Source organism: Mobula hypostoma, chromosome 1 (assembly GCF_963921235.1).
Source record: "Mobula hypostoma chromosome 1, sMobHyp1.1, whole genome shotgun sequence".
NCBI classification, from domain to species: Eukaryota; Metazoa; Chordata; class Chondrichthyes; order Myliobatiformes; family Myliobatidae; genus Mobula; species Mobula hypostoma.
This window is the reverse complement of record NC_086097.1, coordinates 56475411-56498554: the sequence shown is the minus strand read 5'-3', so window position 1 is coordinate 56498554 and position 23144 is coordinate 56475411. Positions and strand designations below refer to the sequence as shown.

At 40.6% G+C, this 23144-nt stretch overlaps 1 protein-coding gene across 7 annotated transcripts in view; it reads left to right on the top strand.

Annotated features, from left to right (window-relative positions):
- The window catches only part of slc35f4 (solute carrier family 35 member F4), a 162570-nt gene that overhangs the window by 88071 nt on the left and 51355 nt on the right, over positions 1–23144 (top strand). For 2 of the 7 annotated variants that reach the window (XM_063049465.1, XM_063049432.1), the window contains exon 1: positions 5956–6248. The exons of the other annotated variants lie outside the window; for them this stretch is intronic. Coding sequence is in view for 1 of the 2 variants with exons in the window: in XM_063049432.1 (XP_062905502.1) it covers positions 6173–6248 (76 nt within the window). In the remaining variant the exon portion in view is untranslated. Of the gene's footprint in view, positions 1–5955; positions 6249–23144 lie in introns of those variants that run through there. 7 annotated transcript variants of the gene reach the window in all.

The window sequence follows — 23144 nt, the reverse complement described above, 5'->3', positions numbered from 1 at the left end:
CCATCTCTATTTCAAATCTGGCATTAATTTATCAGGTGTTGCTCTATCCATACGCTATGACATTTTCTTTTAGCCTAGCGAGCTCTCTCTCACATCACATTGTAGTTATGTTGGTGGACTGATAATGACCAATGATGAAATCACACTAGAAAATAAATCTAAATTTATTTATTAATTTGAAAGTTGTCAGTCACAAAACTACAGTGTTGTCATAAAAATCTATCTGGTTAATGTCCTTCAGGGAAGGATTTCTACCTGGATCAAACTCCAGATCAACTGTTTGCAACTTTGCAACTGTACACCCATGATTGTGTAGCCAAATTTCCATCGAACTCAATACTGTATATAAGTTTGCTGATGACACCACAATTGTAGGCCTTATCTCGGGTAATGATGAGTTTGAATACAGAGAGGAAATTAAGAACCTGGTGGCATGGTGCGAAGACAATAACCTATCCCTCAACGTCAGCAAGATGAAGGAATTGGTTGTTGACTTCAGAAGGAGTAGCCGACCGCACGACCCAACTTACATCGGTGGTGCGCAAGTGGAACAGGTCAAAAGCTTTAAGTTCCTCGGGGTCAATATCACAAATGACCTGACTTGGTCCAACCAAGCAGAGTCCACTGCCAAGAAGGCCCACTAGCGCCTTTACTTCCTGAGAAAACTAAAGAAATTTGGCCTTCCCCTAAAACCCTCACTAATTTTTATAGAAGCACCGTAGAAAGCATTCTTCTAGGGTGCATCACAACCTGGTATGGAAGTTGTCCTGTCTAAGACCGGAAGAAGACATGAACACAGCCCAGCACATCACACAAACCAATCTTCCACCCTTGGACTCACTTTACACCACACGCTGTCGGAGCAGTGCTGCCAGGATAATCAAGGACATGACCCACCCAGCCAACACACTTTTCATCCCTCTTCCCTCCAGGAGAAGGTTCAGGAGCTTGAAGACTTGTATGGCCAGATTTGGGAACAGCTTCTTTCCAACTGTGATAAGACTGCTGAAAGGATCCTGACCCAGATCTGGGCCGTACTCTCCAAATATCCAGACCTGCCTCTCAGTTTTTTTTGCATTACCTTACTTTCCATTTTCTATTTTCTATTTATGATTTATAATTAAAATTTTTAATATGTACTATCGATTTGTACTCCAGGGAGTGCGAAGCACAGAATCAAATATCGCTGTGATGATTGTACATTCTAGTATCAATTGTTTGACGACAATAAAGTATAAAGTATAAAGTTCTTGCAAGCTGCTCGATTCAAAAAATTCTGTTGTGAAAGGAGAAAAAAAACGCTTAATGTGGTGGCCAGAAATGAACACGTTAACCCAGCATTTGTGTAGTTACAGTATAGTGTTTTACTTTGCTCTGAAAGTATGGCATTCTGATTATTTTATCTACCTGCCCTGCTATCTTTGGAGATTTAATTTCTCCTCATTTCCTTTGAACTACAAGTCATTATAAAATCCCAAATATATAAAGGCAAAATACCATTTACCACTTTTCTGCCAACAGAAACTTCCTGAAACTTACCACAGCTTTATTCTTTGTTGTTAACCACACAAAAAAGTATTGTGTTATCTACAAGCCTTTTTATCATTCTCCTACATTTAAGTCAAAACCATCAACATGATCACAAATTCTAAACGTTCCATCTTTGTAAACAGTACTTGTCACCCATCCTAACAAGGTCTCTAAGAATTCCATGCTTTTCATGGAATCTCTCTCTCATTCCTTTTAATACAGAGAGTATAGGCACCTTCTCATCTCCGGATCAATCCACTGGACCTTTGTTGCAGTCCCTTTAACACAAGTATATCCTTCTATGTATAAGGAGAGCAAAACTGTAGACTGAACAGCAGATGGGATGTCACCAAGATCTAAGTCAATTGTAGCAAAACTTGGCTTCATGTGTGGTAGATTATGTCTAACAAATCTTATAGAGTTTTTTTGAGGAAGTTACCAGGAATGTGGATGAAGGCAAGGCAGTGGATGTTGTGTACATGGACTTTAGTAAGGCACTTGATGAGGTCCTACATGGGAGGTTGTTCAAGAAGGTTCAGTCACTCGGCATTCAAGATGAGGTAGTGAATTGGATTAGACATTGGCCTTGTGGGAGAAGCCAGAGAGTGGTAGTAGATGCTTGCCTGTCTGACTGGAGGCCTGTGACTAGTGACGTGTCACATGGATTAGTGCTGGGTCCATTGCTGTTTGTTATCTGTATCAATGATCTGGATGATAATGTGGTTAACTGGATCAGCAAATTTGCAGTCAATGCCAAGACTGGGGGTGGCTTGCAGAGGGATCTATATCAGTTGAATAAATGGGCTGAAAAATGGCAAATGGAATTTAATGCGGCCAAATGTCTGGTGTTGCACTTTGGCAGGACCAACCAGAGTAGGACTTACACAGTGAATGGTAGGACACTGAGGAGTGCTGTAGAACAAAGAAATCTGGGAATACATTGAAAGTGGCATCACAGGTAGATAGTGTCCTAAAGAAAGCTTTTGGCACATTGGTCTTCAGAAAACAAAGTACTGAGTACAGGAAACGGGATGTTATATTGAAATTGTATAAGACATGGGTGAAGCCTAATTTGAAGTATTGTGTGTAGTTTTGGTCACCTACCTAAAAGAAAGATGTAAATAAGGTTAAAAGAGTACCCAGAAAATTTACAAGGATGTTGCTTGGGACTGGAGGACCTGATTTATAAGGACACATTGAATAGGTTAGGACTTTATTCCTTGGAATGTGGAGGATTGAGGGGAGATTTGATAGAGGTACACAAAACTTATGAGGGGTATAGATAGGGCAAATGCAGGCAGGTTTTTTTTCACTGAGGTTGAATGGGACTACAACCGGAGGTCATGGGTTAAGGCTGAAAGGTGAAAAGTTCAAAGGGAACAAGAGGGGAAAGTTCTTCACTCAGAGGGTCACGAGAGTGTGGAACAAGCTGTCTGCGCAAGTGGAGCATGCAAACGTGATTTCAATGTTCAAGAGAAGTTTGGGGAGTAGGGGTATGGAGAGCTATGGTCCCGGTGCAGGTCGATGGAGTAGGTAGTTTAAATGGTTTGGCATTAACTAGATGGGCTGAAGGGCTTGTTTCTGTGCTGTACTGTTCTATGACTCTAAATTTGGCTTTTCAGCAAAAGTTTGGGGGCTTTGGGTGTTGACTTTCCTTATAAATTGCCAATTACATTTTCACCGTGGCACATACTACGTGGCATTGAATCTGAGAGTATCTTAGTAATCAATAACATCAGAGATAATAGAGGAGATAATATCAAGCAACTGAAGCTTGCCCTGTATTTCGGGGCATCTACCTCAGCGTTACTTTACTGTATTATCCCAATTTTCCTTGATTCCTTTGATTCCAGAATTCAGTGTTAGTTTTGAATTAACTCAGTGATTGAGCTTCCCCTGGCCTCTGGGGTAGAAAGTTTCAGAGGGTCACCACTCCTGAATGTAAAAGCTTCTCCTCAGCTCCTTCCGAAGCAGCCTGCCTCTGAGACTAAAACCCTTTATTCCAGATTCTTCAGTCTGCATCTAGTCAAGCTCTGTAAGAATTTTGTAAGTTCAATGAGATTATCTCTTATTCCTCTAACTTCAAGAGAAAACAGGCTTGGTCTATAAGGAGTAATGTTACGTTTGCCTTTCTAGTTATTTGTTACATCCATTTCCAAAGACTTGCATGCAGGCACACCTAGATCCCTTGTAACAACCAAGAGCACCCAAACTCACCAATTTCCTTTCCTGTTTCATGCTCTGAAGTGGATGTTCTTGTGCATTCATGCAGCTTACCTACATTCCCTAGAAGGCTTAAGGTAACATTCTTCCCCTTGCCAGAGGAGGAAAGCCTGAACAGTTTGGATTAGTCTTTAGAATGCTCTCTCCATTCCCCTTCCGTCTGGTTAGATATACCTACATGTGATCTAGGTGTTGATCTGAACAGGAGCTATTAAAATCTTAGTGCCGTGTCACTGAGTCATTGAATACAGCATGGAAACAGGTCCCATTGCCCAACTTGTCCATACTAACCAAGGTGCCCACCAACCTAGTCTTGTTTGCCTATGTTTGACCCATATCCCTTCAGTCCATGTACTTATCCAAATGCTGTTATTATAGTTGTTTCAGCCAGCTCATTCCATATACTCACTGCTCTGTGTGTGAAGAAGTTGTCCTTCAGGTACTTTTAAATCTTTTCCCTATCACCTTAAACTAGATTTTAGTTCACCTTCCCTGAGAAAATACTATCCGTTCACCCAATCTATGCCCCTCATTGTTTTATATATCTCTACAAGGCCACCCCTTGATCTCCTATTTTCCAAGGAGTAAAGTCTTGCAGCATCCTCGTACATCCTCTCTTGCACACTTTCTAGTTTAATGGTGAATTTCCTATAACAGGGCAACAAAAACTCAATCCTGTCTGATCAAAGATTTGTATAAATGCAGCATAACATCCCACTCCTATACTCAATGCTGTGACTGCTGGAGGCCAGCATGCCAAATGCCTTTTTCACCATTGTGCAATGCTGCTTTCAGTGAACTATGTACTAGAACCCCTAGGTCTCTTTGACCCACAACACACCCAGGGCCCAGCCATTCACTGTATAAGTCCTACCCCGGTGTGACTTGCCAAAATGTAGCAGTTCACACATTCAGATTGAAAGTCATTTGCCAATCCTTGGATCATTTATCTAGCTTTTTGAGATCCCCCTGAAATTTTTGATAACCTTTCTAAATGCTTTATCAGTTTCTTCCTAAATACATACAGCACTGAGCTATTTTCTATGTCATCTTGTCATTATATGCATTAACTATATTATTCTTATATTTTCTGCTGTTGTACTGCAATCCAGTTTGCTGCAGGTTAATAAAGTCTAAACTCATCATATTATATTGTTCTGCTGAAGCAAGAAAATCTTAAAATACTCCCAGCGTTCCAAGAAGCTCCATGTATGAAATGACTCAATGAGAACTTGGTTGATCTTTTAATAGCCTAACCTAATGAAACCATTTATAACTAGAGCACAAGTTTAAAATACGGCCGGGCTAAATCTACCATAGTAAAATCACTTTACTTCAACATTAATTGATGAAAAAAAGTTGCAGGATTTGAAGGCATTTGTACTTTTAATGTGAAATAATGCCAGATCCAAAGAATACAAAAGTCTCAATCAACAACAGGAATGAATTGATTTAATTAAAATAGCACACTGTTGAAAATTACTGTCTCACTGGCAGCCTTAATCTGCGGCTGAGTTATTATAATGGTGTTTGATTTTACTGTATTAGATGTTGGTTGAGTGAAAGTTTGAAAAGTAATTGCACACCTAGATTGACCCACCACATCCTATTTCTCAAGCCCACCCCAGCTGGAATACAATTTTCATTTGTATAAAATTCAGTGTCTTATTGTGGGCATATAAAGTTCCTTCGGAATATACTTTAACTTGATAGTAGCCATTATTTAATAAAAGAGAGCTTGGAAAAATGACAGTGACAAATCCAATCCCATAAAGAACTTAGTGTTAAAGGTCAGTGTTGAGGTAAAATGTTGTATAGAAAGATCCAACAATACCAATAATGTGTTTGGTGTCTTGTGAATTAAAGAATATTTTCAAAATATTCAAAAGAATAATTAATTTTATCCTTTCAAATCTCTAGCAATTCTTGATCACCTGGAATACAATAAAAAGGAAAACTTCCTACTTTCTTGATTACCTATTGTTTTAATATTACAAAAAGTTTTTACATACAGTTTGCAAAAATGAATCCACTTCACATGTGATTACAATTTCTCCAGAGTAATTGCCATATTATTTTCCTTATAAAAACAACCACTGCGCTGGCTGACGCATGTATGAGGAGATTAGCTCTGCCTCTCTATTCAAATCTCGCTACTCTGATTCCAACCCATCCACAGCAGCAGCACGAGAGAACAGGAAGTGTTCAGATTCGGGCTTGAGGGATCGTCTCAGTTCACGTGTTATAAAAAGGTTCCCAGGGAAACAGCACATCAGCATCCAAAGCATGCTGCTTCGCCTCCAAACAATCATTCAAACAGCAGACTGGGCTTCATCACTGGGTTTCCAGCACAGTGTCTGAAATGTGTGCAGCTATAAGGAACTGTAACTCCAAATAACTCCAGGAATCACTGCAGAAGATGAAGAAGCATTCGGCTAGAGTGGCACCAATAGTTGCTTACAGTGCCTCAGTTTTAACAGCTTCAACAATAGAAGGTAGCCACAATATATTTTAGATCTCACCTTTTGCATATACATCTATTTTGATATCAAAGTTATTTAATATATATAGAACTGCTCTGAGTCGGTGTTTTGGGAAATGAATCCAACCACTGGTAATTTAAAGGTGTATTGATGTTTAATTCGTGATGTATTACACATGACAACAAAGAAATGAAAAAGCATTGTAATAGAGTATACAGGTCCTATTGCTGTTAATTGCTCTGGTGTAAAGCTTTCAACATTTTCCTGATCTCTGTTGACTTGGCACTTGTTGTGTACATGGTCAGCTGACAACAAATAAATAAATAGAGTTCTTAATGTTTACAGTGGTCAGATTAAGAAGTTACAGTTAGACTTTAAAAAACAGATCTCAGTGGAATCGATCTATTCAGCTTGCATATTGATTCTTTGCAGGATGGGGGGGGGAAGTTAAATTTATTATGGTTTGTGTTCTATATTTCATCGGGGGACCAGGCTGTTGTGCTTGCAGCTTTTCTTCTGCTATTAGTTGTAAAACTTCTGTAAAACAATCAAATGTTGATAGATTAAATCATAAAGGACCTTGACACTCATTGCTTCATATCCCTGAACAGGAAAGGATCGTATATCATTTTTGTGTTTACTACATTACTGTTTAAACCTTTTTGTTTCTATAGTAAGTGCTAGTTTTAAGGGAAATTTTTTTTCTTTATAAAGATAGTTAATATGACCTTTTAAAATATTTGCTAATAGCTGCACAATATCAGTGAAACCAGTCAATGGAACTAATTGTGCAGATGTGGCTGCTTTATCAGATACAACTCCCTCAGAAATTTCCTAAACAATTATAAAGACTCATTTTAAATCATTAATATTTCTTCTGAAATAACTTTACCTATAAGTTCTGTAGGTTAGCAACAGGTGGAGATTTAATGCAAAACTACATTAATAGCAATTTTTCTTTATTGAAATAAACAAATCATGTAAAATAGTATAATAAGAGATTGTCAATCTTTCCAAGAAATGACTTCAGGCTTTTAATCCAGCCTCAGCCATTGTAAATATTGATAGATATACTGTATGCATTTTACAGTTTGGATGATCTCTTCTGAAAGGAAAAATTATGGTTAATTTTTCACACTTATGTTTAAGATATGAATTAAAAATCCAAGAATATATGCGAATATATTGATGTGTGCGCTGTTGTCTAGTTCTACTAACAATGCAACATCCAGTTGGTTGAAATTTATGCAGTTCATCAAAAAAGGATGTACAGCCAATGAAGAAGTATTTGGATTGTAATTTGCATAATGCGATTCTAATGTGAGACTGAAAGGATGAACTGGTCGGTAGAATTGCATAAGGTTTTGTCTTGTAGATGTTGCTTTCTCAAGAGAAATCCATGCTCAGACCTACGAATGTACAAACAAAAAAAAAATTGAGTAATGGAACTGTTGCAGCTACAACAGCAACAATAATGGAAGTGTCCAAAATTCACTGTGGTAAGGCACGGTCTACTGGCCATTTGCTTCTTGGCAGAAATGTCATTGTAGCCATTTAGTTCTATTGTGTGGGGACTGTTTTTTTCCTTCCAGAAGACCTTATTAGATAATCTGTCATCAGAATTAATGGGAATGACAAACACCAAAAAAGTAGCAGTAACTGCAAATATGATCAACCTCATTCATTCCTCAGATAGTCTGTCCTGTTACCAATTCACAACGCTGACTGCAAACACTAAGTTTTTATAGCCCATTAAGTTGTAATGTTTTACCTGATTTTTTTCTTTCAAAATGTAAGTCTATTTAGAAAGAACTCTATGGAAATTATAGCTTCTCTTTGGTCAGAAGGAGGTACAAACAGAATTGTTCCTGGCCAATTTCCTTGGTTGAAGACAGGTTAATTAAATAATAGTGTTCTCTTACTTCACCCATGTGCCATCATGACCTAAATAGTTTAATGATACCACAGTCGGGTTGTTTTTCTTGGGTTAGATGTAAAACAATATTCTTATTGTGTTATTCTATCTGCTGGAGTGTTGACTGGGATTTGTGGCCACTGCTAGTTAGAAGCAAGCTGAAACAGGAAAACACTTTATGTAATTATTACAAGAGAAACAAGATTTCTTTCCTGTCCATAACATGACAATTTTTTGTGGGATAAATGGCCCTTCAGTTCTGAGTTTCATGTTGTTCTCCACTTTAGCTTCTGAAAATAACGTTTGAGAAGAGTTTGCTGGATGATAACTGCACCTCCTATTTGTTAATGGCAGAGGGTATTTCTATCGGCAAAGAATCGACTCCTTAGTCTCCTGTCTTCTTACATTATCTGTTAATGATCCTCTTGACTCTGCTCTGCATTATTCCTGTCCTTTGCTGCTCAGCCATTTTTCTGTTACTGCCACTCTCTCCGACTCTTTTATTGTTCCCAATTCCCCCAAAGTTATACCAGCAGCTTTCTAATTTCCTTCCTGAGATCTCTTCCAGTTGCTGGTACATCTTCCATTGCCCCCTTCCACCTCCTCAACTATTAACCAACAGTTCCATGAAATACAAAAATGGAGGGATTTTATTTTTAACTTAGCAGCTGGGAAGCTGGTGTTAGCCAAGCAGTTGTCTTTTACATACAGTACATTGCTTGATTTCTTTTCTAAAAGGAATGATGTTAAATTCTCATCTGAAGGATATTGAAAGGCACTTCTTTTCGGTTGAGATTTAAATAGAGCATCCAATGAAATTCCTGGAAAAAGCCTGAAATATCAAAGCGATAATAATAAATTTCACACTATCTACTGCACCTACAGAAGAAGGAATGCATACTGTATTGCAAGCAGTGCTTAACCCCCATGGGAATGGGCAAATGCTCTCATCATAACTCATAATTCATAACTCATCAGTGTGGTGTAGTCATTCTCCAACAACTTGCCAAATTGGTTTCTGTGTATAGAAGCCCTCTGAAATATCATTGTTAAATGATTTCTCTCCACAAATTTTATCATGACAGGGCCAGCACTCGTATAGATGCAAATTAATAATCCTGTCAACATGTGCTTCCCTGATGGCTTCCAATTTCATATGAAAATTAGCAATGCTGGTAAAATGAGTAATCATTTCCTGAGGATATTGGGGTATAAACTGAAGATGATCGCAACAGTTTTACAAGGGGAAGAGATGGAATGATGGCACATTTGCCAGACTGTCAGTTTAATTGCCATCCACCACAAATAGGCATGATCCTCCTTTGACAGTGTAAATTATTGTCCTGTACCTATTTCTCTTTTTCCTTGTGCACATAGTCATTTTGTGAGTGTTGAATTTAAACCCAATGAAGATGATGGAGTACTTAAATCATTGGCTCTTTATGCTTTAATACTACGGACCTCATATGTGTATTTTAATCTTGGTTGCGTTGGAAATCTTCTTTGTGTAACCTTGCTTTGGAACTCACTCCTTAAAGAGATATTCCCAGTCTAAGTTCCCATGAGAAAACTGGGCATATTGTTGACAGTTGTGGCTCTGCTGAATTTTATTCTAAAATTCTTCTCCAAATCCCCACCATGGCCTTGCCCACCTCTTCTGCCACAGCTTCATTCTATGATTAGCATTCCCAGTGAAGAGTTCCCACCAAAGAAACACCTATTAGGAATTCAGGCATTGCGTTTGCCAATTTCCATGTTGCTATCAGACACTACAATGTATTGTGATCTCGTGCGGGTGGTCAGATATTGGGCTGATTTCTTAATTAGTTATTTTGGATATAATGATTATATGAAATTCCCAGTGTTGTGTGAATGTCCGCATGGAACATCCTCTATGTGTTTATATACTAACTTAGTTCTATGAACATGCTAATACACTCCTTCCTCTGTTGATTAACTTTCAGTAGTGAAATTCTAGACAGATTCATTTGATGGGTGTATCATTTTTACTACAAGTAGTAACCTGTGGAATTCTACTGTATGCCTTTAAAAATGAAACCATCCATCCCTACTTCCGCTACTACTGAAAAGTACCTAGTTTTCTGTCTTTTCCAATTCTGATTAAAGGTCCCAGCCCCGAAACATTAACAGTTTCTCTTTACGTCTGACCTGAGTATTTCTGGGATGTGACTACACATATTTTGTGGAACAGACAACTAGGACTTGATTGTTGTATCAAAATATGGGGTCAGTAAAGCAAAGTCTAGTCTAAAAACTTTGAAGAAATTGAGTGACGAGGGTAGAGTACTAGAAGCTGTTTGTATATTTGGAATTTAGTAAAGCTTTTGATACCCCACTTGGTTTGCAGAAATGATTAAGGCATATGGGATCCATGGAGTGTGAATAGATTGGATTCAAAATTGGCTTGGCTATAGAAGACAGAAGGTCATGGTGGAGGGATGTTATTTTGATTGGAGGTCTGTGATTATTGGTGTTTTGTAAGGATCAGCATTGAGTCCTCTGTTGTTTTTGATTTGTGTGTGGTTTAGGCAAAACAGCAACTGGGCTGACCACGTAACACGTCTTTACCTCCTCCCTACTCTCCACATTCTGAAGGGATCGCTTCCTCCATGATTTGCTTGTCTATTCATTCCTTCCCACTAATCTTCTTCTTGGCGCTTATCTCTGCAAGTGGCAGAAGTGCTACACTTGCCCATTTATCTCCTCTCTCATCTCTGTTCAGGGCCCAGAATAGTCCTTCCAGGAGAGGCAACAGTTCACATGTGAATTTGTTGGGGTTGTCTACTGTATTCAGTTCTCCCGGTGTAGCCTCCTCTATATTGGAGAGACCTGATACAGACTGGGGGACTGGGGGATTGTTTTGTTAAGTACCTAAGTTCCATCTGCAAAAAGCAGGGCCCATGTATGCAGAATGGAATGATTCATCTCTTGAGGAACAATGAAAGGAATTGAATAGATAATAATGAGACATGCTCAAGTTTCCAGTTTTAAAAAATCTATAAAAATACCATCTATATGACTATGAGGTAGGTTTGAGATACTAACTCCCTATGAATTTTAATCAAATTTATTGACACAATTTTGTACTGCTTCTCCAGGATGCAATAATAGAGACATAATCACATAACCTGAATATATATATAAAACCACAGAATTATAGAACACACAGCTGGCATTCTGACCTCATGTCCATACTGGCTGCTTGAAAGAGCTAGCCATTAATTGCTTTCTTCTGGTATTGATCCAAAGCCTGAATTTTATGAGTATGCATTTTAACAGAAATGCAATTTATCTCCTCCTCCTTCTCTCCTCCTACAGTACCCTCCAGAGGTAAACTGGGGTCTGATCTGAAATCTGGTTTTAATAATCAATCTCCATTGGGGAGGCACTTTGTTCATCTGAATGCCCTGAGAAATAATTAATACCAACTGCACTGCAGACTTGCATATTCATTTCCTCCTGCTAGATGTCAAAGGATTGATAGCGTCAACACTAACCTGTCAGCATGATCATCAGGATTATCTATGAAAAGCAACCGCCTGGAAGCTGCTGATGCCATAGAAATGCATCAAAACAATAATATGTCAATGTTATTCTCAAAGAGGAATTCCAATTAATCATGAAATTGATAATGAGAAATTGCTTCATCAGACACCAATGTAATTTTTGTATAGCATTTTATAAATTTTATAACCAACTATCATTGGATGGAATTTCTAACACCATGTTTTTCACTGAACCTATTACTTGACAGCATGGGTGAAGTTGTGTTCTCAAGTTAACTTTCCTAGATTTACTTTGAGAAGTTCATTTGTAATGATAAAATAAGAAATATAGTAAACTCCAATGCCTTTAGTTCATAAGTTTATGACTGATTACACAAATTTGGTGCTGGGCACAATGTTGACCTGGATGCTTCTTTACTGCTACATACAAGATCCTGGACATGATCAGACCTGTACACAGTGGCCTTAAAGGGGAATACAATAACACAGTATAACAGTAACAGCTTCACAACTATAGCCCTTCTCATTTCATCATCAAGAAATCTCATTCAACAGCCAAAATCACAAAAGTCAAGAAAAAGTAGTTAAATGCAATGGATCAACCGTAGGGGTATTCCATAGAAAATGGGAAAACTATTAAAATCAGCACACTGCCATACCGATTACAGCCATCTTTCGGGCATCCTCTGCAGCTCGCTGAGTCAGGCATTTGGGCACGACATTAAAGCTCAGGTCGGATGTCCTATTTTAGAATTCCTTCCTGAAACCAGGCTGGCCAGAGCTAAACCCAGCTTTTCCTTTCCTGGTCACTATTTGAAAATTGGCTACCAATATGTTTTGTTTTAAATAAAATGTGTTTTCATAAAAGGCCAAGTGGAATACTGAAGATTACTGCAAACTGTTGTTCTTCCTCACACCACAGAGGGCCACCTCTGCCAAAACTGGTGAGCCCGATTGGATGGACTGAAATGAATGAGCTGCCTCCAGTCCACAGGTTGTACCAGAAGCAGCTCCCAGTTATTATAATGTGAGTTTTCATAGTCATAGTCATAGTCATACTTTATTGATCCCGGGGGAAATTGGTTTTCGGTACAGTTGCACCATAAATAATAAATAGTAATAAAACCATAAATAGTCACCGGTACCTTAGCTCTTCTCAGGTCTACCACCAGCTCCTTAGTCTTTTTCACATTAAGCTGCAGATAATTCTGCTCACACCATGTGACAAAGTTTCTTACCATAGCCCTGTACTCAGCCTCATCTCCCTTGCTGACGCATCCAACTATGGCAGAGTCATCAGAAAACTTCTGAAGATGACAAGACTCTGTGCAGTAGTTGAAGTCCGAGGTTTAAATGGTGAAGAGAAAGGGAGACAAGACAGTCCCCTGTGGAGCCCCAGTGCTGCTGATCACTCTGTCAGACACACAGTGTTGCAAGCACACGTACTGTGGTCTGCCAGTCAGGTAATCAAGAATCCATGGCACCAGGAAAGCATCCACCTGCATCGCTGTAAGCTTCTCCCCCAGCAGAGCAGGGCAAATGGTGTTGAACGCACTGGAGAAGTCAAAAAACATGATCCTCACAGTGCTCGCTGACTTGTCCAGGTGGGTGTAGACACGGTTCAGCAGGTAGACGATGGCATCCACAACTCCTAGTCGGGGCTGGTAGGTGAACTGGAGGGGATCTAAGTGTGGCCTGACCATAGGCCGGAGCAGCTCCAGAACAGGTTTGTCCAGGGTCTTCATGATGTGGGAGGTCAAAGCCACCGGTCTGTAGTCATTGAGGCCGCTGGGGCGCGGCGTCTTCGGCACAGGGACGAGGCAGGACGTCTTCCACTGCACAGGAACCCTCTGGAGCCTCAGGATCTGGTTGAAGACATGGCGAAGTACTCCACATAGCTGAGGGGCGCAGGCTTTGAGCACCCTGGTACTGACACCATCCGGTCCTGCAGCCTTGCTTGGGTTGAGACGTTTCAGCTGTCTTCTCACCTGTTCAGCCGTGAAGCCGACCGTGGTGGTTTCATGTGGGGAAGGGGTATAGTCAGCTTCAGCTGTGCTGCCCAATGAGTAGATAACTCTGTTGTATTAAAGTAAAGAAGCACTTCTAATTGACAGCTCAAAAATTAATGAGCTTTTTTTTGAAATTCTAACATGTAGAATTGTTATATTCCAACTCTATAGAGTGTTTGCCTATAATGAAGTCAGCGGTAATAAACTTCTGTTTGACAAAGATAAAAGAGGAATCTGAGCAATTAAATAGTCTAACATTTCTTAGAATGCCATCTACTTTGTGCTGTTTAACTTGATATCTATTATAGTTTAATATACAGAGAAATGCTTTGTTAGTTTCTGTTCTATATCTGGCAGTTACTGGTTGAGCTGGAACGTTCTCTGGGAGGATGCTAAAGGCTTTCCATCATCCATTTGATCTTTTTTTTTCCCCGGCATGCTAATGATGTGATTTTAGCTTTCACTGTATCAATGGGAAGCAAGCCATTTGACAGACTGTAGAATGAAATCATGCAAAAAGCAGGCAGAAATAGCATCATGCTCCTTTTCCTTGGGACTGCTGCTAATTCCAGTAAAGCATTAAATGCAGGAAAATGACTGCATATAAACTGATGTTTCAAAAGCAGAGCATCAAATTTTGACTTGTGATCATCAAGCCACTTTTGATACATTCTCTCCCATATAGCCTCACCAAACATGAGGGGAAGTGGGAATAGTAATTTAATGGTAAAAATCCAGAGAAGATTATTAAATGAAGAAAAGCTTCTGTTACTTGAGAGCTTTCTTTAATAATGGTTGAATAGTACAATATTTGCCCCTTAATTTCATGTAGTAATTTTGGAGAAATTAACATGGCTGTCATTTACTGCTCAACCCTAAATGCCCTTCAATTGAGTGGCTTCGTAAAGTAATCAAGGGCAGTGAAGAGTTATATATTGGTACTGCTGCAGTCATATTTAGGCTAGAGGAAGTGAGAATGGCAGATTTCTTCCCCTGATGGATGATTGCAAACCAGATGGAATATGTGCAACAATTTAGTAGCATTGTGCAGTCATTGCCAAATTAAACACCACAGCTGCCATGAATGATTTATACTCCTGGCCCTGGGATAACTATCATAAGACATAGCAGCAGAATTAGGACCTTCGGCCCATCGAATCTGCTCCACCATTCCATCATGGCTGATTTACTATTCCATCCAATCCCCTTCACCTGCCTTTACTCTGTAACCTTTGATACCCCAACTAATCAAAAACTTATCAGTCTCCATTCTAAATATACTTAATGACATAGCTTTCACAGCCACCGATGGCAATGAATTCCACAGATTCACCACCCTCATTAAAGAAATAACTTCTCTTCTCTTTTTTAAATGGACATCCACTATTCTGAGGTGTGATCGCTAGTCCTAGACTCACCCATTATAGGAAACATCCTCTCCACGTCCACTCTGTCTAGGCCTTTCAATATTTGATATGTTTCAGTGAGATTCCCCCTTCATTCTTTTTAACTCCAGTGAGTGCAGGCCCAGAGCTGTCAAACACTCCTCATACTTTAACCCTTTCATTCCTGGAATCACTCTCGTGAACCTCCTCTGGACCCTCTGCAATACTGCACATCATTTCTTAGATAAGGGGCCCAGAACTGCTTACAATACTCCAAATGTGGTCTGACCAGTGCCTTATAAAGCCCACCATTACATGCTTGCTCTTATATTCTCATCCTCTCGAAATGAGTACTAACATTGTATTTGCCTTCCTCACCATCAACTCAACCTGCAAGTTAATCTTTAAAGAATCCTGCACAAAGAGTCCCAAGGCCCTTTGCACCTCTGATTTTTCAATTTTCTCCCCATTTAGAAAATAGTCTATGCTTTTATTTCCTCTAACAAGTTACATGGCCATATATTTCACTACACTATATTCCATCTGCTACTTCTTTGCCCATTCTCCCAATCTGTCTAAGTATATCTGTGGACTCCCTGCTTCCTCAACACTACCTGCCTCTCCAACCATCTTTGTATCATCTGCAAATTTGGCCACAAAACCATCAACTTCATCATCCAAATCACAGACATACATATAACATGAAATTAAGCAGTCCTAATTCTGATCCCTGCAGAACACAACTAATCACTGGTAGCCAACCAGAAAAGGCCCCCATTTATTCCCACGCTTTGCTCTCTGCCAGTCAGTCTAGGCTAGTATCTTTCATGTAATACCACGGGCTCTTGTTTAGCATTCTCATGTGCGGCACCTTGTCAAACGTCTTCTGGAAATCCAAGTAAACAGCATCCACTTGCTCTCCTTTGTCCACCTTGCTTGTTACTTCCTCAATGAATTCCAACAGATCTGTCAGGGAAGATTTCCCCTTAAAGAAACTATGCTGACTTTGGCCTATTTTATCGTGTGCCTCCAAGTACCCCAAAACCTCATCCTTAATAATACACTCCAATGTCTTCTTAACCACTGAAGTCAGGCTAAATGGCCTATAATTTCTTTTCTTCTGCCTCTCTCCCTTCTTAAAGAGTGAGGTGACATTTGCAATTTTCCATCCTTCCAGAACCATTCCAGAATCTAGTGATTCTTGACAGATCATTACAAATGCCTCCACAATCTCTTCGGCCACCTCTTTCAGAATCCAGAAGAGTTGTCCATCTGGTCTGGGTGACTTATCTACCTTCAGACCCTTTCAGCCTCCCAAGCACCTTCTCCTTAACACTGGCATCTGTAATCATTTCTGCACACTGATCCTCCTGAGTTTCAGACATACTGCTAATGTCTTCCACAGAGAAGACCAATACAAAATACTCAGTAAATTCTTTCACCATTTCTTTGTCACCCATTACTACCTCTCCAGCGTCATTTTCCAGCAGTCCGTTATTTACTCCCACCTCTCTTTTACTCTTTATATCACTAAAAAAAAGTTTTGGTATCATCTTTTATATTATTGGCTAGCTTACCCACTACCCTGGACCCCCATCAATTTGCCTATCGCACCAACAGGTCAACAGAGGACGCCATCTCCACGGCACTTCACTCTGCCCTGACCCACCTGGACAGCCCCATCTCTTACGTCAGAATGCTGTTCATCGACTTTAGTTTGGCATTCAATACTGTGATCCCCTCCGAGCTGATCGCCAAAATTCGCCAGCTTGGTATCAGCTCATACCTCTGCAATTGGACCTTGGACTTTCTAACTAACAGACCCCAATCAGTTAAGTTAGACACTCTCACCCTGAACACCGGTGTGCCTCAAGGCTGTGTGCTGAGCCATCTTCTGTACTCCCTTTTCACTTGTGACTGCGTTCCTGTACATGGTTCTAACTCCATAATCAAGTTCGCAGATGACACCACGGTGGTTGGCCTGATCAGAGGGGATGACGAGACGGCCTACAAGGATGAGGTCCAGCACCTGGCTGTGTGGTGTGCTGACAACAACCTGGCCCTTAACACCCAGAAGACCAAGGAGATGCTAGACAAGGGAGATGCAGTGGATGTTGTATATTTGGATTTTCAGAAGGCCTTTGACAAGGTGCCAGACATGAGACTACTTAACAAGATAAGAGCCCATGGAATTACGGGAAAGTTACATATGTGGATAGAGCATTGGCTGATTGGCAGGAAACAGAGAGTGGGAATAAAGGGATCCTATTCTGGTTGGCTGCCAGTTACCAGTGGTGTTACACAGGAGTCCGTGTTGGGGCCGCTTCTTTTTACATTGTACATCAACGATTTGGATTATGGAATAGATGGCTTTGTGGCTAAGCTTGCTGACAATACAAAGATAGGTGGAGGGGCCGGTTGTGCTGAGGAAACGGAGAGTCTGCAGAGAGACTTGGATAGATTGGAAGAATGGGCAAAGAAGTGGCAAATGAAATACAACGTTGGAAATTGTATTGTTATGCACTTTGGCAGAAGAAATAAACGGGCAGACTATTATTTAAATGGGGAGAGAATTCAAAGTTCTGAGATGCAATGGGACTTGGGAGTCCTCGTATAGGATACCCTTAAGGTTAACCTCCAGGTTGAGTCGGTCGTGAAGAAGGCGAATGCAATGTTGGCATTCGTATCTAGAGGAATAGAGTATAGGAGCAGGGATGTGATGTTGAGGCTCTATAAGGCGCTGGTGAGACCTCACGTGGAGTACTGTGGGCAGTTTTGGTCTCCTTATTTAAGAAAGGATGTGCTGATATTGGAGAGGGTACAGAGAAGATTCACTAGAATGATTCTGGGAACGAGAGGGTTAACATATGAGGAACGTTTGTCTGCTCTTGGACTGTATTCCTTGGAGTTTAGAAGAATGAGGGGAGGCCTCATAGAAACATTTTGAATTTTGAAAGGCATGGACAGAGTGGATGTGGCAAAATTGTTTCCCATGATGGGGGAGTCTAGTACGAGAGGGCATGGCTTAAGGATTGAAGGGCACCCATTCAGAACAGAAATGTGAAGAAATTTTTTTAGTCAGAGAGTGGTGAATCTATGGAATTTGTTGCCACGGGCAGCAGTGGAGGCCAAGTCATTGGGTGTATTTTAGGCAGAGATTGATGGGTATCTGAGTAGCCAGGGCATCAAAGGTTATGGTGGGAAGGCGGGGTGTGGGACTAAATGGGAGAATGGATCAGCTCATGATAAAATGGCAGAGCAAACTCGATGGGCCGAATGGCCGACTTCTGCTCCTTTGTCTTATGGTCTTATGAGATCATTGTGGACTTTAGGCATGCCAGGAGCCACACTCACGTCCCCAGCTACATCAACGGAGCTGTAGTGGAGCGTGTATCAGGCTTCAAATTCCTTGGTGTCCACATTTCCGAGGATCTCACCTGGTCCCTGAACTCCTCCATCCTGATCAAAAAGGCGCAACAGGGCTTTTATTTCCTGCGGAGCATGAAGAAAGCTCACCTCTGTCCCAGGATACTGACGGACTTTTACTGCTGTACCATTGAGAACATACTCACCAACTGCATCTCAGTGTGGTATGGCAATTGTCCCGTATCGGACCGCAAGGCACTCCAGCGTGTGGTGAAAACTGCCCAGCGGATTATCGGCACCCAGTTGCCCACCATTGAGAACATCTACCATAAACGCTGCCTGGCCAGGGCAAAAAGCATTATCAGGGATGCATCTCACCCTAACCATAGACTTTTTACTCTCCTCCCATCCAGTAGGCGCTACAGGAGCCTCCACTCCCGCAACAGCAGGCACAGGAAGAGCTTCTTCCCTGAGGCTGTGACCCTGCTGAACTCACATCACAGCACTAAGCCGTATTGCACCCATATTGAACTGTCTCAGTACTTTTATATTTGTGTGCTGTAGCACTTACTTTTTATTCGCAGTTATTTTGTAAATAACACTATTCTTTGCATTTCTAGTTAGATGCTAACTGTATTTCATTGGCTTTGTATATGTACTCAGCACAGTGACAATAAAGTTGAATCTAATTCTAATCAAATATTTCATCTTTTCCTTCCTTATGGCTTTTTAGTTGTTTTCTGTTTTTTTTAAAACTTCCCAGTTCTCCAACTTCTCACTAATGTTTGCTATGTTATATGCCCTCAATTTTCCTTTTATGTTGTCTTTGACTTCCTTTGTCAGCCACAGTTGGCTCATTTTCCCTTTAGAATACTTTGCCATCTTTGGGATGTATCTATCCTGTGCCTTCTAAATTGCCTCCAGAAACTCCAATCATTGCTGTTCTGCTGTCCTCCCTGCTAGTGTTCCCTTCCAATCAATTTTAGCCACTCCCCTTTTATGCCTCTGTAATTCCCTTTACCCCACTGTAATACTGCTACTTCTGACTTTTATCTTCCTCCCCTCAAATTGCAGTATGGATTCTATCATGTTATAGCCACTGCCTCCACACCCCTCTATTCTTTTACCTTAAGCTCCCTAAACAAATCTGGTTCATTACACAACACCGAATCCAGATTTGCCTTTCCCCGATGGGCTCAACCACAAGCTACTCTAAAGAGCCAACTCGTGGGCATTCTATAGATTCCCTCTCTTGGGATACAGCACCAAACCGATTTTCCCAATTACTTGCATATTGAAATCCCCCATGACTATCGTAATATTGCCCTTTTGACATACATTTTCAGTCTCCCATTGTAATGTGTATCCCACATCTTTGCTATTGTTTGGAGGCCTGTATATAACTCCCATCAGGGCCTTTTTACCCTTGTAGTTTCCTTACTTTATCCACAAGAATTCTCCACTGTCCAACCCTATGTCACATCCCCTCTGCCTATCTGCCTGTTCTTTTGATACAATGTGCATACTAGGACGTTGAGCTCCCAGATATAATCTTATTTCAGCCACGGTTCCGTGATGCCCACAATGTCATACTTGCACTACAGGATCATCTACCTTATTTCGTATACTGTGCGCATGCAAATATATCACCTTCAGTCCTGTATTCATCACCTGTTTCCATTTTCCCCTATGTTACACTTCAACTCATCTGACTGATTGCAATTTTGCCCTATCATCTGCCTGTCCTTCCTCACAGTCTCACTACCCACTGGGTCAACCTGTATACCAACTGCCCATCACCCTGGTTCCCATCACCCTGTCTAATTAGTTTAAATCCTCCCCAACAGTTCTAGCAAACCTGCCGAATATGATAAAGTAACTGTAGTGTTACTATTATGCTGAATGATACTTGTAATGACTATAGTAATGTGATCTTGTGGAATTCTTCTATTCAATAGGAGTGTTAATTTGTTCATAATAATGGATTCAACTTTCTCATAAACAATCTCAGAGAAAGGAAGTTCCTTCGAGTAAAATAGAGCATGATTTTCAATTTATTCTGTAACTTACCAAAAGAAGAAAAACAATAAGAGACCATACTACCATTAGATATAGGAGCAGAATTAGGCCATTTGGCCCATCAAGTCTGTTCAGCCATTTCATCAAGGCTGATCCATTTCCCTCTCAGCCCCAATTTCCTGTCTTCACCCTGTATCGCTTCATGCCCCGACTAATCAAGAATTTATCAACTTAAATATACTCAATGATTTGGCTTCCACAGCCACTTGTGGCAACAATTTAAAAAAAAACTAAAGAAATTCCTCCTCATCTCCATTCTAAAAGGATGTCCTGCTATTCCGAGGCTGTGTCCTCTGGTCTTAGACTACCCTACCATAGGAAACATCCTCTCCACATCCACTCTGTTGAGACCTTTCAACATTCGATAGGGTTCAATGAGACCACCTGTTATTCTTCTGAATTCCAGTGAGTACAGGCCCAGAGCCATCAAATGCTCCTCATATGATAAACCTTTCAATCCTGGAATCATATTTGTGAACCCCCTTTGAACCATTTCCAACGTCAGCACATCTTTTATTAGATCAGGTGTGCAAAATTGTTCATAAAACTCCAAGTGAAGCCTCACCATACCTCAACATTACATCTTGCTTTTATATTCTAGTCCTCTTGAAATGAATGCTAATATTGTTTTTACCTTCTTCAGCACTGACTCAACCTGCAAATTAAGCTTTAGAGAATCCTGCAGGAGGACTCCCAAGTCCCATTGCACCTCAGAGTTTTGAATTTTCTCTCTATTTAGAAAATAGTCTACATTTTTATTTCTTCTACTAAAGTGCATGACCATACACTTCCTGACACTGTACTCCATCTGCCATTTCTTTGCCTATTCTCCTAATCTGTCTAAATCTCTCTGTAGCTTCTCTGCTTCCTCAACACTACATGCCCCTCCACCTATCTACATATCTTCCACAAACTTGGCCACAAAGCTGTCAATTCTGTCATCGAAATCACTAATACATAATGCAAAAAAGGGCGGTCCCAGGTCAGACCCTCTGGGACACCACTAGTCATCAGCAGGCAACCAGAAAAGGCCCCCTTTAGTCCCACTCTTTGCCTCTTGCCACCAGCCACTGCTTTATCCATGCTCGTATCATTCCTGAAATACCATGGAATCTTAATTTCTTAAGCAGCCTCATGCGTGGCAGCTTGTCAAAGGCCTTCTGAAAATCCAAGTACATAACACCCACCAGTCCTCCTTTGATGACATTTGCAATTTTCCAGTCCTTCGGAACCATGCCAGAATCCATTGATTTTTGAAAAATCATTACTAATGCCTCCACAATCTCTTCAGCCACTTCTTTTGGAACCCTAGGATGCAGACCATCTGATCCAGCGGACTTATCTACCTTGAGACCTAGACCTTTCAGGTTCCCAAGTACCTTCTCCCTAGTAATGGCAACTTCACTCACAACTGCCCCCTGGCACTCTCGAAAGATGGGAATATTGAAAGGGTTTCTTTGAGGTAACACTCCACGTCACAGGCCTGATGCAATTTTAATGCAGGCCTTTAAGTGGACACTCAACCATGCTCAGGAAGCTGCAATTCCTGACTGCAGTGGTCCCTAACCTCCGGGCCGTGGACCAATACCAGGCCACGAAGAATGCAGCGGTGCAGCGGTAGCTGGAATGCACCCAATACATCTTTAAGAAAAAAGCCGAAATAAACAAGCTAATTGATTAGGTGCCGCCCGGCACGTAACTGTCGTCTGGGCCGAAGCACAGTTCAGTTGTGCAGAGTATTTTGCGGCTAAAATGGATCCACAAGAATAAATTGCACAGATTGGTTGAGGAGGGTTCGATGGGATTAATACTTTTTCTTTTTGCTTACCAATTCACACCCTCCACTTACTGTCAAAATCAAACAAGAGATGACTAATAATTAGCCTTCCACCACAGTGCACTTTATTGGTGAGTATGTTTAGCCTGATGGTGACTGGATACCACCAAATTGTCCAATTTGTCCAAGTTGCATGCCATCTTGGTCAATGTCTCCCATCCACTACATAATGTACTGGGTGGGCACAGGAGTACATTCAGCCAGAGACTCATTCCACCGAGATGCAACACAGAGCGTCATAGGAAGTCATTCCTGCCTGTGGCCATCAAACTTTACAACTCCTCCCTTGGAGGGTCAGACACCCTGAGCCAATAGGCTGGTCCTGGACTTATTTCCTGGCATTTACATATTACTATTTAACTATTTATGGTTTTATATTGCTTTATTTATACTCTATTCTTGGTTGGTGCAACTGTGACGAAAACCAATTTCCCTCGGGATCAATAAAATATGACTATGACTATGAATATGACTATGACTATAAGTTCAGCTTCTTTGGATCAAGGTTTGAAATTAAACCTGTTTTGTTTTGAACATCATTGAATTATTTTAAACTAGTTATCTAAAATTAAGACTAGAGTGTAGCAACAGTTAGTTTTTGTATCATGTCAATTGAGAATGATTTAATTGATCTCAGAGACTTTTAACGTATCCATGGTAGCTGGACGTTAGCATAAATGGAGAAAACAGATTTACTGCTTAAAATACTTTTCACCTTTCTGGTGAACCTGCCAAATCACCGTCATTACATGAAATAAGCATACAGAATATGAAAATAACAGTGAATTAA